This window comes from Capra hircus, chromosome 6 (assembly GCF_001704415.2).
Source record: "Capra hircus breed San Clemente chromosome 6, ASM170441v1, whole genome shotgun sequence".
In the NCBI taxonomy this organism is placed as follows: Eukaryota; Metazoa; Chordata; class Mammalia; order Artiodactyla; family Bovidae; genus Capra; species Capra hircus.
Window position 1 is genome coordinate 57,534,409 of NC_030813.1, and position 16,100 is coordinate 57,550,508.

The 16,100-nt window shown below is 43.6% G+C and overlaps 1 protein-coding gene across 2 annotated transcripts in view; it reads right to left on the reverse strand.

Annotated features, from left to right (window-relative positions):
- RELL1 (RELT like 1) overlaps positions 1 to 16,100 on the reverse strand; it is a 76,286-nt gene that overhangs the window by 16,654 nt on the left and 43,532 nt on the right. For both annotated transcript variants that reach the window (XM_018049363.1, XM_018049364.1), the window contains exons 3-5: positions 15,364 to 15,435; positions 6,340 to 6,397; positions 3,050 to 3,286 (exon numbers count right to left, since the gene is read on the reverse strand). In XM_018049363.1, the coding sequence (XP_017904852.1) occupies positions 3,050 to 3,286; positions 6,340 to 6,397; positions 15,364 to 15,435 (367 nt within the window). The remainder of the gene's footprint in view (positions 1 to 3,049; positions 3,287 to 6,339; positions 6,398 to 15,363; positions 15,436 to 16,100) is intronic.

A 16,100-nucleotide genomic window follows, 5' to 3' on the forward strand; every position in this document is an offset into this window, starting at 1 on the left:
CCATGTTGAATCTGAGTAGAAAGTTTCAGCAGATTTTTTTTAAAGCAAACAAAATACACTTTGTCCAAACAACTTGCAGGTTCTCACCCCACTCTACATTCATAAGTTCCCATGACTCTGTTCTGAATAAAACAGCATGGTCACGAGGAGCACTGTTTTGCTATGAGTGGCAAAGAGCCATGCAGTTTCCTTGTTGCCTGTGCAACACATGGTAAAACTCAGTGAAACTCAAATGATAAAATAATAATAACAGACAGCAATTCCTTATTTCTAACTTTTATTTTATATTGTAGCATAGCTGATTAACAATGTTGTGTTAGGTTTCAGGCGTACAGCAGAATGATTCGGTTATACATACACATGTATCCATTCTTCAAACTCTTTTCCCACTTAGGTTACTACATAATATTAAGCAGAGTTCCCTATGCTGTACAGTAGGTCCTTCTGGTTAATAAGAGCCAACAATTCTTGAGTGTATAATAATCGACAAAAACTGAATTAAGATCTTTACATGAGTCACCTTATTTAGTCTTCCCAGCCACCCAGTGAGGTGTCATTCCCATTTTATAGAGGCGGATACTGAGGCACAGAGAGAAGGAACAGTTTGTAGTGATGCCAGGACTCAAATGAGGGCAATTTGGTGAGTCTAGGCTACTCTTCCTAGAGCTATCAGCAGAGAAAGCAGGACCATATAGGCAGCACTGTCAGTGGTTGCTCAGGGCTTCCCCAGTCTGGCTCCAGCATGCTTACTCTCCACCACTACTCTCTACTGCCTTTGCCCATGCAGCATTAGCCATGCAGTTCCTGTGGGACTCTCAAAATCAACCAAAAATGCTGTGTGTGTGTGTGTGTGTGTGTGTGTGTGTGTGTGTGTGTGTGCTTAGTCACTTAGTCATGTCCGATTCTTTGCAACCCCATGGACTGCAGCCCGCCAGGCTCCTCTGTCCATGGGGATTCTCCAGGCAAGAATACTGGAGCAGGTTGCCATGCTCTCCTCCAGGGCATCTTCCCAGCCCAGGGATCAAATCCAGGTCTCCCGCATTGCGGGCAGATTCTTTACCATCTGAGCCACCAGGGAAGCTCACCACGTATCATCAAATTACTACCCTGGTTGTTCAGACCGTAAAGAAACTGCCTGCAATGTGGGAGACCTGCATTCCCTCCCTGGGTCAGGAAGATCTCCTGGAGAAGGGAATGGCAACCCATTCCAGTATTCTCGCCTGGGAAATCCCATGGACAGAGGCACGTGATAGGCTGTAGTCCGTGAGGTCACAAAGAGTCAAACACAACTAAGTGACTAACACACACACATTGTCAAATTGATTCATCACCCCCAAAGACCTCCGCATCACATATAGGTCACCAGTAAATGGAACTTTAAGACCGGGGAACCAGGGCACAGAGGAGGCGAACTAAAAAAAGCAGTCCCAGGAACCCACATGATTTTACACGGCAAAGACTGGACCAGCTCCTTCTCTTTCCTTCTTCCCAGCACATGGCTGGATGACAATTCCTACCTCCCTGGGCATTAGGTGTGGCCGAGTAATTGAACGCCAGCCAGAGGAATGTGAGAAGAATGAAATGTGCCACTTCAGGCCCATCCCATTAAAACCTTTTGTGAACAATCCTCTGAGGACTTTCTCCTGCTAGCAAACCTGGCAGAGGCACAAGATGGAAAGGACCTGGGGCTCTGGATGACCGCTCCAAGAGCCACCACCAATCTGATCTCCACGAGTGACAGGAACTGCTATATAGCGTGGAGATTCTTTATCTATTGGAGAAAGTGTGATGCTGTCACTTGTCCAGGCCAAGGGCTGCACGGAGAGTTGATAAGACATTAGTTCTGGGTGTGTCTGAGGGCATTTGCAGAAGGCTTTTGCAGAAGATATTAGCATTTGAATTGGTTGATTGAGTAAAGATCTTCCCCAATGCAAATGAGAATTATCCAAACCCTCAAAGGCCCAAACAAAACAAAATGGCAGAGGAAGACTGAATTTGCTGTTTTTCCTTGAGCTGACATATTACTCTTCTTTTGCCATCAGACATGAGCATTCCAGGTTCCTAGGCCTTCAGACTGGTGCCAGGACTAACACCATTGGCTTGCCTGGTTCTCAGATCTTTGGGCTTGGACTGAATTACCACCAGCTCTTCTGGTTCTCCAGATTGCAGACAGAAAGTCGTGGGGCTTCTTGGCCTCCATGAATCATGTGAGCTAATTCCCATAATAAATCTCTTCTCATACGTATGTATGTGTGTGTGCATATATATATAATATGGTGAAGGTTTAGTCGCTAAAGTCATGTCCACTCTTGGCGACACCATGGATTACAGCCTGCCAGACTCCTCTATCCATGGGATTTCCCAGGCAAGAATACTGGAGTGGGTTGCCATTTCCTCCTCCAGCGGATCTTTCTGATCTAGGAATCAAACCCACATCTCCTGCGCTGGCAGGCAGATTCTTTACCTGAGCCACCAGGAAGCATAATATAGAATCTTATTGATTATGTATATATACGCATGCATGCTCAGTTGCTTCAGTTGTGTCCAACTCTTTGCAACCCTATGGACCATAGTCTGCCAGGCTCCCCTGTCTGTGGGATTCTCCAGGCAAGAATACTGGAGTGGGTTGCCCTGCCCTGCTCCAGGGAACTTTCCCGACCCAGGGACTGAAACCATGTCTCTTACATCTCCTGCATTGGCAGGTGGGTTCTTTACCACTAGTGGCATTCTGGGAAGCACACACACACACACACACACACACACACACACACACACATACATACAGAATTTTATTGATTCCTGGAAAACCCTAATACAGCAAGTAATTAATTTGTTACCTTAATCAATACATCTCACATCTGATCTCACAGTAGCCACCTCTTAGAATTCTTCTGTTGGAAAAATGCAGGACTCACACCAGAAAATATCAAAGAAGGCAAGAGACAGGGCCAAGCCAGGCTCAGGAGAACACACACTACATTTAACAGGTGTACAAATCCACACAGCAGAGCAACCATGTCACACAAACCCCAAGCATCCCAGGACTCACCTGCCCACAGAGAGGACGGTGACCTCTCCTTGGCGCCTCGGGCGGCCCTCTTTGGACTTGTTGGTGGGTTTTATGAAGTGCCACCGCTTGTGCCTACACCGATGACACACGTCCCGCTCGACGGGACCTCCCACTGTGTGCAGATGGTGGCCGCAGACATGCTTCCCTGGGGTGCCCCCTGGTGACAAGGGCCCAGGGCTCACTGGCGGGCTCCCAGGAGTGCTGGGCGTCACTGGGCTAAGATAGGAAGAAAAAAAATTAAAGGTTACTTGAAAGAAATAGCTATGTCATTCACTCTCTCTGTAATGTAAGAAAGGTTTAAATTAAAAAATATATATACCTCTTCCAATTATACAAATGGGCTTTGTGGACTGACCTCAGGCAGCAGGTACTCAGCCTTTGAGACTATACAATGGCAGCTCATTGTGAACAGTAATGATGTGATTTATCACTTCTAGTTGGAGAAGGCAATGGCACCCCACTCCAGTACTCCTGCCTGGAAACTCCCATGGACGGAGGAGCCTGGTAGGCTGCAGTCCATGGGGTCGCTAAGAGTCAGATGCAACTGAGTGGCTTCACTTTCACTTTTCACTTTCATGCATTGGAGAGGGAAATGGCAACCCACTCCAGTGTTCTTGCCTGGAGAACCCCAGGGACGGGGGAGCCTGGTGGGCTGCCGTCTATGGAGTTAACTGGTTGGAAATGAACGACTGCTTTTAATGAAGATGCACTGTTTGTCTTTGAAGTACGAGGTTTCTTTCCTTGTAGGGCTAATCTCCCTTCTCACACAATCTAATTTCATGCAAACTAATTTCTCATACTTACCCAAATGCCTTCTAGATCTCTAAGCAAAGAGAGGCCCTGAATATATATACCCTGGAGGAAAGAAAAACTTAAATTCCAATCAAATCATTGGATGACTTAGGAAAGAATATTTGATCCAGTCTGACTATTGATTGGGTCAAAGGAAGAAAGCTTTTAGGCCAAGATATCAAGTGATGCTCAAAAGAGATGTTGATAATAGTAATAATAAAAACCTAACACTTAGCATTCTAAGCATTTGATCTTTACAAAACCTCTAAATCAGAATTATTTAAAAACAAGGACACTGAGCCTCAGAGCAGTCAAGCAACTTACTCAAGGTCACACAGCTAACAAGTGATGGCTCTGAGATTCAAATCTAGAAAGACTAAATCCGAAACCATGATCTTAACCATCATGCTACAGTGCTTCAGAAACAGAGGAGACTACTTTGATAACCTAGAAGAAACCCAGCCAGACCATCCAAAGTATAAAAAGCACAAGTTTAAAGGTTAGATGCTGGCTGCTTTCAAAAGGCACGTGTCAGGCCTCTGGTAATCCAGAAAAGGAGGAGTTAAGTCACGACAGGGCTGGCCTGACCAGGAATCTGTGCTCTGATGTGGAATAGGTGGGTGTGAGTGTGGGTGTGGGCCAGTCAGCATGTCACAGCAGAGCCTGACTCCTGAGACCAGGCCAAGAGTCCCAAAGGCACCTGGAGGTCTCATGATAGCATCAACCAGCCTTCATGCTACAGATAGTCAGCCCACTCGTCCACTTCAAAAGGAGCATGCATAATTGAAGAGAAAGTCTCAAAGACTCCAAACAGCCAAAAGTTTCCTGGCATTCGTTAAAGATACTTTTTAGGTTGTTAAAATAAAAACACATGGCTGCAGCTTTCTGGGGTAAAACAATGTTAATACCACATATTAGGAGGTTGAATTGAAAGTTTAACAACATTCATTCAAGAAACATTTATCAAAAGAAAAAAAAAAGAAACAATTATCTATACGTGCTGTGCATAAAACCCAGTGATGGGGACTTTAGGATGCTCTAATGGGATTTCTTTGGAAGGAATGATGCTAAAGTTGAAACTCCAGTACTTCGGCCACCTCATGCAAAGAGTTGACTCATTGAAAAAGACCTTGATGCTGGGACAGATTGGGGGCAGGAGAAGAAGGGGACGACCGAGGATGAGATGGCTGGATGGCATCACGACTCGACAGATGCAAGTCTGAGTGAACTCCGGGAGTTGGTGATGGACAGGGAGGCCTGGCATGCTGCAATTCATGGGGTCACAAAGAGTCGGACACAACTGAGCGACTGAACTGAACTGAACTGAAGATGATTGAGGTGACACAGTCCTTAGATGAGCCTGTGGTCAGGGCTGGAATGTGGGGGGACCCACAGCCCATAAGTCTCTATGAACTACACCACCAGGGCTCCCAACACTGTCCTTCCTGAACTGAGTCACCTCCCTGAAACGCAGATCTAACGTGGCCGGTTTCACAAACATGTATGAAACAGCTAAGATGTGCTGCAACCCAGACAGTAAGCAGAAAAAAGTCCAAACCCCTTGCCAGGTCACGCAGACCCAATTTGCTTCCTTGGTCCTTCCCGCTTCTGTCCACAGCACATCCTCAGGCCACCCTAGACTGAACCTTCCCGGGGCATCCCACACTTTCACTCTCCTGGGTTTTTTGTCCTGAACTTCCTCTCCCCACCAGCTGCCCATACTTCTTGTTTCTACTCCCCATTAGACTGAGTCCTCCTTGGCAAGGATGTATGAAGGCCCAGGTCCAGCATCATGCCCACCACACAGCAGGCACTCAATAAATGCTCTCTGAAGCATGAAAGACTACACAGAAATATAGTTGCCTGTGATTATAATTACGACCAACTGTAAAGTTCAACAACCATAATTTAAAACAAACATCTATACCCTAATACAAAAATAGAACTTAGCAGGTGCTCCCAAACCAGCCCAGTTTTTCATTTAAGCAGAATTGTTCATGGAGGTCTTTCAATGCCCAAGATATTCTGTATTTCTTATGATGTTCCAGTTAGGTTGGTATGGTGGTTACCCCCAGTTTATAGATAATGGAACTTGAGCTCAGAGTAGTCAGTTAACTTACTCGAGAAGAGGGGAGCCATAAGTGGTGCAGGGAAGACAATTTAGGTGCCCAGTTCCAGGGCTTCCTCCTCCCATCATGGTTAGCTAACCCAGCAGTTCTCAACCAGGGGCGACTTCACCCCCAGGGGACACGGACAATGTCAGGAGACACTGTGGGATGTCACATCGCAGGAGAAAGGGACAATGGCATCTATTCACTGGAGGCCAAGAATGCTGTTAAACTTCCTACAAGGCACAGGACAGTTCCCCACAGCAAAGAATTCTCTGGCTCACGTATCAATAAGGACAAAGTAGAGAAACCTGCTCCAGCAGATAATTGAAAACAAAAGCCTCATAAAATCAGGGGGAAAGCACTCACCTTTCAGGATCACACACGCTGTTATCTGCTACCATTGCCGCTAAAACATCAACATTTGCTAAAGAAAAAAAAAATTAAAATGAAATGTATTAGATGAGTGATCATAGAATTAGCATATCAGAAAAACTGTTGGAAAAACACCTATTGAGTTTCTTCGATTCACAGATGAGGCCTTGGGGCCCTGGAGAAGGCAGGGCCTTTCCCAAGGGAAGTCCAGGTATGTCTCCATCTACAGATAATTTTCAGCCCGCAGGAAGTTAGTGAGAGTGGCAGAGGATCCATGCAAGGGAAAGCAGATCTACCACAAAGCTCTTCTTCCTATACATCATCAGCAATATACCATAGAAATTGCTTTCTCCTCTTCTCAAACCAAAGGGAAACTCAATTTAACTCACTCTGCTAAATATGTCATGAAATGCATGACTCGAGACCTATATTCTAATAACTTACATGTGCTCAAATAATTGGCCCTAAATTCTGGATACCGCATGTAATATCAAGTCTATGGGCTTCCCGATGGTTCAGTGGTAAAGAATCCGCCTGCAGAACACACAGGAGACTCAGGTTTGATCCCTGGGTCAGGAAGATCTCCTGGAGGAGGAAATGGCAACCCACTCCAGTATTCTTATCTGGAAAATCCCATGGACGGAGGAGCCTGGGGGGGCTATAGTTCATGGGGTCGCAAAGAGTCTGATCTTTGGACATGCCTGATCAGAGCACAGTAACAGCATCAAGTCTATCCCACACAGCACTGGGGATGAGAAAGGGTTAGTTTTTCAGGTGGGCCATTTGGTTTAGCTCTGCTTAAGGACCATACAAGACCTTAACTCTAGCCAGCTATCTTAAAATTTCAAATGCTGGTCAGGGTCACATGTGTGAGTGCTAAGTCACTTCAGTCGTGTCCGACTCTGTGCAACCCTATGGACTGTAGCCTGCCAGGCTCCTCTGTCTGTGAGGATTATCCAGGCAGTAATACTAGGGAGGTGTTGTGCCCTCCTCCAGGGAATCTTCCTGACCCAGGACTGAACCCCAGGTTTCTTATGTCTCCTGCATTGGGAGGTGGGTCCTTTACCACTAGCGCTTACCTAAGAAGTTCACTGGTTACACACAGCAGTTATCTAATATGGACTGAGTCAAATTAGACTTCTAATGTTGAATTTTTAAAAAAATCCAAATTTGTAGGTGGAGCCTAGGCTGGCAACTAAAGCCAGCTAACGCCAACTAAACTGAATCTCAGCTTCTTGGGTGCCTACCGTACACAGACACACACGTTACTTCATTGTTTGTAGGGTGTCAAGTCTTAAGAATAAAAGATGGAACTGAATGGTCAAGTTCCTCTTGGGTATCTCCTGGCCAGGCCAGATGTTATGCCTGACTCTTGACCCCGTTCCGTTGATTTTTTAAAAACATCTTTCTTTGTTTCCGGCTGTGCTGGGCCTTCGTTGCTCCCTGGGCTTCTCTAGTTGCAGCACGTGGGGGCCCCTCTCCAGCTGCAGTGCCCGGGTTTCTCCCTGCGGCGGCTTCTCCTGCTGGAGCACAGGCTCCAGGCACGTGGGCTTCAGCAGTTGTAGCCCCCAGTCTCTAGCGCACAGCCTTGTAGCTGTGCCACACCGGCTTAGCTGCTCCAGGCATGTGGGGTCTTCCCGGATCAGGGACCCAACCCATGTCTCCCACACTGGCAGGCATGCTCTTTAACGCTGAGCCACCAGGGAAACCTCTCCATTGATTTTCAAAGTGCTGTTCTCAGTACTAACCACACGTTCTCTAGACATGAAACAATTTTTTTTAAAAAATCACTATTTACCATGTGAGCTAACACCAATATTTAATATTCAACAATCTCGAAATTCCAAGAGAAGGAAAATTAGCTCCAGTTTCAACACTGCTGCTTTTGAGTCAACAGTTAAAGATGGATCTAGTGTTCTGCAACTTTTTCTCATGACTGCTCCGCCTAGAAGCTTTTTTTTTTTTTGACATTTTTTCCTAATTCATCCTCCCATAAAACTATAATACTGAAGATAATTGTTTATGTATTATATGTATATCTGTGTTTTACATATAAAATAGTGAGGGATTTTTTTTTGCCCCCACAATCCAATATTATCCCCTTCACAACCCTTGCAAATGCATAGGATTTTTGAAGAAATACTAATGGAACACACTATCATTTTCAAAAAGAAATAATTTCTTTGCCTTTCATGAATATCTGTGAAAATGCACAAATACACTTCCAAATACAAGTTTTGATATAAAAAGACTCTTATCATAACAAAAAAAAGCACTGAAATGGATAAGTAGTGTCTTCTCCCACAGGACAAAAAAAAGGCATGTTACCCCTCTAAGTCAAATTGAAATATAATTTAATCATTTCCCTTGAACTAAGGGAATTGATTAATACTAAAAAAAGGCATGTTACCCCTCTAAGTCAAATTGAAATATAATTTAATCATTTCCCTTGAACTAAGGGAATTGATTAATACTAAGGGAATTGATTAATACTAAGAATTCCAAAAAACATTTTCTTTCAGATAAAGTGTTTAGGGAATACACAATAATTTGCCAGTTGACATTTATATTATGCCATCTTTTACTAAACTTCAAAACTATTAACAAAAAGGAGGGGAAATAACAACCAAAGAAAGAAATGAAAACAAAGATAACACTAATAGCATTCACTTATAAAGATGGGCTTTTCAAAAAGTTTATATAGTTACCTGAGAAAATTTATCACCAGCAAAATGATGACCTCTGTTAGAAACATCAAATTATAAAATGCTCCCAGGAAGATAATTAAAATATATTAAAAGCACTACATTTTTTTTAGGCTTGTGCTGTTTCTCATATACTCATGTATCCCTGTACTTCACCCTTATTTCTTAGAAACAATAGTACACAACCCCTTTGTTTGCTGTGGGCAATGATTTAAGAGTAGGCTCAAGTTTTTATGCAAATAACATGCATACTCATGTAGGACCAACACAGGCACACAGGCACTCATGTAGACCCTTGTCTGCAGGCTATCACCCAGTCTATACCAGGGAGTAAACCTCAGTGAACTATCCCTTGTGACCCTTTTTGGTTTCCTGTGATGAGAAAACCCTAACATAAGACCACCATTAGCACATAAACACATGCTTTAATTTGGTTATAAAATTACTATAAAAGAGCAAAACCCAATTAAGTTCTATTAAATATACATCTCCTTGTGATTCCTCATAACTCCAATAAGCTCCAAGAGACGGTTTCCCCTACACCTTTTTAAAAAAACTTTATTTATTTGGCTGCATCGGGATCTTTGTTTCATCTTGTGGGAATCTTTCTTTACGGTGCACAGGCTCAGTATTTGTAGCACACGGGCTTGGTTGCTCCGCAGCATGAGGGATCTTAGCTCCCTGACCAGGGATCGAACCTGTATCCTCCCCATTGCAAGGCTAATTCTTAACCACTGGACCACCAGGGAAGTCCCCTCCCCTACACTTGTCAACATTCTGTCCAACTATACTTCCTGTCATCGGTGTCCAAAGGATGGGAGGAGTCAGTTACAGGGCAAGCAAAACCTGTCAAGAACAGGGGAAATTTTTTAGTGGGCAGTCATTTCCAAATACTGCTTTCTCTCTTCTTTCCTGAACTTCTGCCTGATAATATGCATAGAGTAGTCAAAATCAGCCCTGTTTTCTCTCCCACCATTATTCTCTTTAAAGTTTTCCCTTACATTCAAGGCAAGATCCTGGTATGTGCCACCCACTGTCAAGACGCTTTGTAGACCCTCCATGTTGGATTCACTCTAATAGCAAGCAGAATTATCATCCCCATTTTACAGACAGACACTGAGGCCTAAAGACTGTAACTGACTGTCCAGAATCCCACAGCTAGAAACAGACCTAGATACAAAAACCTGGTCTATCTGACTCTAGGGTGGGTGCATTTCACCCCAACCAACTCCTCCCTACTCCTTCTGAGTCTCCATCCAAATGATGATGGTTTAACAGTTCACAGGATGTTTGCATAATCATTATAGCAAGTTTCAGAGATCTACTCAGTGATGATGGTAGTTTATGAAGAAATGCTTTTAGCCATCACACAAATTGAGTGCCAAGATAAAAATTTCACCAAGGGACCCCTCTCTTCTGCCCAGTGTAAATAACTATAATCAGGGGTGCTTGGACAGTAATCACAATACTGTCAGGTGCTGCTATTTTCAGACAGTGTCTGGCCCTGGTAGAGAAGCCCAGCTGGAGAGTTGCAGGTACTTTCCAAACTTCCGCAGTGATCACCCAAACGCTCTTCAGTCCTGCTCTTTTTAGAAAGGATTACAGACTAGTGGGAAAATAATCAGTGTGCAGCTTAGCCCATAAATTCATCCTACAAGAGATATTTGCCTAAACGAAATGTGATTTGCAACATCCAAGACATGATAGGTTTAAACCATAAATAAGAATGTCACCATGAGTACTGGTGAAATATTACCCCCTTAGCCAAATTAAAAATGCAAAGCAGAAGATGAGTCATATATCAGGACTGAAAGTGTTTTAAAATATGTAAATATAGGCAAAGAAAACCTAAATAAACATGGGAAAAGGGTAATGGTTTGTACTCAATTTTATTCATTTTCTTCAATGTTTAAAGAAAAATTATGTTATAGTGTGTTATTTTAAAAAATAGAAAGTTAATTAACCTCAACATGGAGGTCTAAATGGATATTAAGTTCAGAGTCTGTTAATGACAAAGAAAAGAAAAATACATTTTGTTCTACAGAGAATTTAAGTCTCCAAGGCAAACTAATAAAACTAGGTTATAAACTGGTAAGAGACCCAGTACCTATTTACTCCTCCAGCTGTGGTTTTCGCACAGGCTGGAAGCTAGAGAGGTCACTGTGTGTGAGTACCCAATGAAATCAGCTGTCTCCTGGTGGCCAAGGAGAACCAAGGCCACATAAGGATGAGGTCACAGGAGAAATCATAGGTGGACAGAAGAAGGCCCTGACAGGTAGAAGAGTGAAGGATAAGAAAGACAGAAGGCAAAGAACTGGGGAGCAGAGGAGAAAGAATGAAATCAGTGCTTTGATTACTCCACTGGTAATCAAGGCAGCAGAAACTAAAAAGCTACTTTCCAAAAGGAAAAGGACATAATTAAAAAAGAAAAGAGGAGTCCTAGAGTCTGTGAGTGTGGGAGTGAAGAAATTATATAGTCTGCTTCCTTCAGGGACCCACAGGTTTCACTTCGGCTGTAATAGGAGAAAAGAGCCCACTGCTGGCACCATCCTGCCACAGGCCAGCTTGATGACCTAGGCGACTTTCTTACCCTCTGGGCCTCTGTTTCCTCATCTGCAAAATGGGATGGTAACAAGGCTGACTTCATAAGGTGGTTTGGATAATTTAATGCATTAATATTTAGAGTTCTATAAAATGCCCCAGCTGTATATGTTATCTCTTTGAAAGGAGGAAGTTTATCGTTCATCCTTCCTGACACCAGGAAGAAGCAGTGACAGTACACGAGTATGGACTCTGATATCAGAGGCTGGAGTTCACATCTGCTAATTGCAGCAGGGTGAAACTGGCAAGTTAGCTATGTGCTGTGGACCTCGGTTTCTCAACAATAAATTGGAAATGATGTATCTGAATCATAGGGGTCCCAGAAAACCCTTAGAACAGGCCTGGCAGTTAGCAAGCATTCAGTGCCAAACATGAAGTTATACAGGAGAACTTCAGCCCCCAGTAAAGTGTTCACAGCTGACATTTCACACCACTCACCGTGCTCTCAGTAACCCCTCGCGCAGCACTCACTCAGCAGCTGCTTCAGCTCTCAGAAGCCCAGGTCCCAGAGGTCTCCAAGCTTCCCAAAGCCATGAAGGCGGTTTCTTTCTTTCTCTTTCTTTTTCCCCCAACTTTTTTTTTGTATTGGAGTGAGTGATAATCACTCAGTCTTGTCCGACTCTGCGACATCATGGACTGTAGCGCACCAGGCTCCTCTGTACATGGAATGCTCCAGGCAAGAATACTGGAATGGGTTGTCATTTCCTTCTCCAGGGGATCTTTCTGACCTAGGGATCAAACCCAGGTGTCCTGCACCACAGGCGGATTCTTTACCATCTGAGCCACCAGGGAAGCTGTATTGGAGAACAGCTCTTTAACCAAGTCGTGATGGTTTCATGCAGACAGCAAAGGGACTCAACCATACATATACATGTACATGAAGGCAGTTTCGATTGTGCAAGACCCAGGAGAAATGAAGGGCCATCCACACCTTACTCGGTGCACTTCTGTAATGGCTGGAGCTTTTACGCCAAGAACAAATATGGGCACTTCTTATGCAAATTAAAATCTACTTCTTTATGCAAAAGAAATATGCACCACTGAGTCCTCAAGAATAGCATCACCAAATACTGTTCCCTGAAGGAAAAGTGAAAAAAAGTGAAAGTGAAAGTCACTCAGTCGTGTCCGACTCTGCGACCCCATGGACTATACAGTCCATGGAATTCTCTAGGCCAGAGTACTGGAGTAGGTAGCCTTTCCCTTCTCCAGGGGATCTTCCCAACCCAGGGATCAAACCCAGGTCTCCTGCATTGCAGGCAGATTCTTTACCAGCGGAGCCACAAGATCTGTTTTATAAAACAGATATCAAATCCAATTGATCACTGTCATTTTTGTTATTTTAAATGTCATCTTATTAAGTTAGATTATCTGGTTTTCCATCCTGGAGAAACTGAAAGTGACAAACTGGAAGAGAGGCGAGGCAATGATATATAGATGAAAGAGGCCCATGTAGGGCGGCACTACTCCCTAACCATGTTGGGGTCTTCCTTTCTTCATCTGTAAAATGGGTATAATAATATCAACTCCAGAGGAACATTGTGAGGATTAAATGATATGCACATGAAGCACCTAGATCAATGCCAAATATGTAAAATCCACTCTAAAGAAAAATGAAAAGTATGCTGAACCATATGAAGTTGCTTCTTCTCTAGGTCAGAAGCACTGACTGCAGCCTGGGCCAGGCAGGTGCTCTGGTTAATAGTGAGGCTATGGGGACAAAGGATCCCAGGGAGGGGCTTGGAACAGAAGGCAGGGATTTACTGAGCAGTATGGAGGTGTTTCAACTTTCAGACAGAGGGCTCAGCTGCGTCAGTGCATGCTGCTTGAGACAGTGTTTACCAGGGCCCAGAGAGAGCCCAGGGAAAACATTTTGTTTTACATTCTCATGAGAATTCAAAGCATAGGGCTACTGGATATGTTGGCTGAAAAAACTGTGGCCTAAAAGTTATGCGCAACCTAAAAGTTGAAAGTTATGTTTTATTCAGTAGACAAATCTGAGGACTCAAGCTCAGGAGACAAGACTCTCAAATAACTCTGAGAGACTGCTATGGAGAGACAAAGGAGGGAGCCAAGATATACAAGAATTTTTGCAATAAAGATCAGGTAGTCAGAACGTCAAACTGTTACTGTTAATAAAAGAAAACCAGACATCCCAAGTCAAGGAATTCAGCTCTTTCCCATGTATGGGAAGATGTAAGAGTCTGGGCTCACTGAAATCATTCCTTTGATGTGCACCTCAGCTATCTGGGGCCGGCCTCCAGTGTTTTCACATCCTGAGTTTCCTCAGGACTCATAGTCAGGGAGAGGCTGCAGTCTGATGGCTGCTAGTTGGCAGGTATTCTCTCCTTGGGTTCCTTCAGGGTTCAGCACTGCGGCGCTGTAATGGATGGCTTGATGGCTCTGACTTTCTTTGTTTACTGATATGAGAGGTGGCATTTTTAGTTCACAGGTATGTGGGCAGGAGTGCCACACGCCTCAAAAGTCACTTGGGGTGTGGTATCTTGTGGAGACAATCACCAGTGCTTCAGAAAAATGACCCTGATTTATCTAATCAGGATTAAACTAATTCTCCATTTAAGAAGACAGGGGTTTAGGATACATTTCAGAATGGAAAAAAATGCTTAAAGTCATTAAAGCTTGGTGGTAGTGGTTTAGTCGCTAAGTCGTGTCCAACTTTGTGACCCTCTGGACTGAGCCCGCCAGGCTCCTCTGTCCATGGGATTTCCCAGGCAAGAATACTGGAGTGGCTTGCCATTTCCTTCTCCAGGGGATCTTCCCCACCCAGGGACTGAACAGGGGTCTCCTGTATTACAGGCGGATTCTTTACTAACTGAGCCACCAGAGAAGCCTAGACCTTTTAAAAGCTTTAACACTTAAAAACAGATCATAGAATAGGTGAACTCATAGAGGCAGAAAGCAGAGGAAGGGTTGCCAGAGGCTGGAGGGGAAGAGGGTGGAGAATGGGGAGTGACTGCTCAGTGTGTTCAGAGTTTGGGACGATGAAAAGATTCTGAAACTAGATACTGGTGATCTTTCCACACTATTGTGAACATGTGTGTGTGAGTGTGTGTGTGCTCAGTCACGTCTGACTCTTGGCGGCCCCATGGACTGTAGCCCGCCAGGCTCCTCTGTCCATGGGATTTCCCAGGCAAGAATACTGGAGTAGGTTGCCATTTCCTTCTCCATTGTGACTGTACTTAATGCCAATGAACTGTACATTTTAAAATGGGTAGAACAAAAAAAATAAAATAAAAAAATAAAATGGGTAGAACAGCAAATTCTATGTTTAGTGTATTTTACCACAGTATTTTTAAAAGCAGAGAAAAAGGAATAGATAATATTTGAGTGCTTATTATACCAAGCAGATTCTGTGCAATATGTCACAATAATACCATGAGGCAAATGTTATTTTAGAGGAAGAAACTGAGGCTCATGAGGTAATATGACTTTCCCCCAAATCAAGGCGATGCCAGGATTAAAAGGTAAGCCTCCAGGGCTGACTTGGCAACACTCAGACCCACTGACTCTTAGAAAATTCATGAAACTCTCCTGATAGGATAATGCTGGAAGCTGGGCTATTTGTGAGCTTAGATGGAAGGTGCTACCAATAACTTCAGAAACGTTGACAGGAGAATCCATACAAACTCTCTGAAGCAGGTTTTTAATAACACATGTGAATAATAAATTGTTCTGGACACTAAAAGAGCCATACCTTCGTTTTTCATGATGTACTGGACAATCTGCCCAACAGTGTCAGTATTTTCATTCACACTGTCGTTCAACTCTGCAAGAGAAAGGGGAGGGGAGGACAGGTTACAACTGCTCACCTGCATGAGGTCAAAGAGACACGCAGTCTCAGAGCCTAAGGCTTCTCTGAACAGTCTCCAGAAAGCTCAGCTGATGACCCACGGTGATAAGAATTCTGCTTTCTTTTAACACACCTTTCTCTCAACACACTCTTAGCACACCTGACTGAAAGCACCCAGCAAGTTTCTCAGCAGAACAGGTGCAAACTGCCCATCAATATCTTCTCAAGTCCAGACACATGCTTAATTTCCAAGATGTCTATATCAGTCCTTACAACTACTACTCCTCTCTCATCATTTTGTTAAACTCAAAGGGGAAATGGAAAGAAGAAAGATAATTAAAATAAAATTTTCTTGGATTTTATTTTCATTGTAGATATACCATATACAGAGTAGTAATTTATTTCTTAAATTGGGTATTCATCTCTGTCTTCACAAGACTTTGAAATATACTTCCAAATGATCTAAATGTTGGCCATGGTTAATTACCTACAAACTCAGTTTACTTTGAGAGACTCTGCACATGGGATAGTCTTTAGGGGAAAAAAGTCAAACCTTCAGTCTGAAACTGATCCTTATCATTCACTTCCATAACACAAGAAAGAAGGAGGGCTGACCTAGAAATCATGGTGTGGTATCTTAC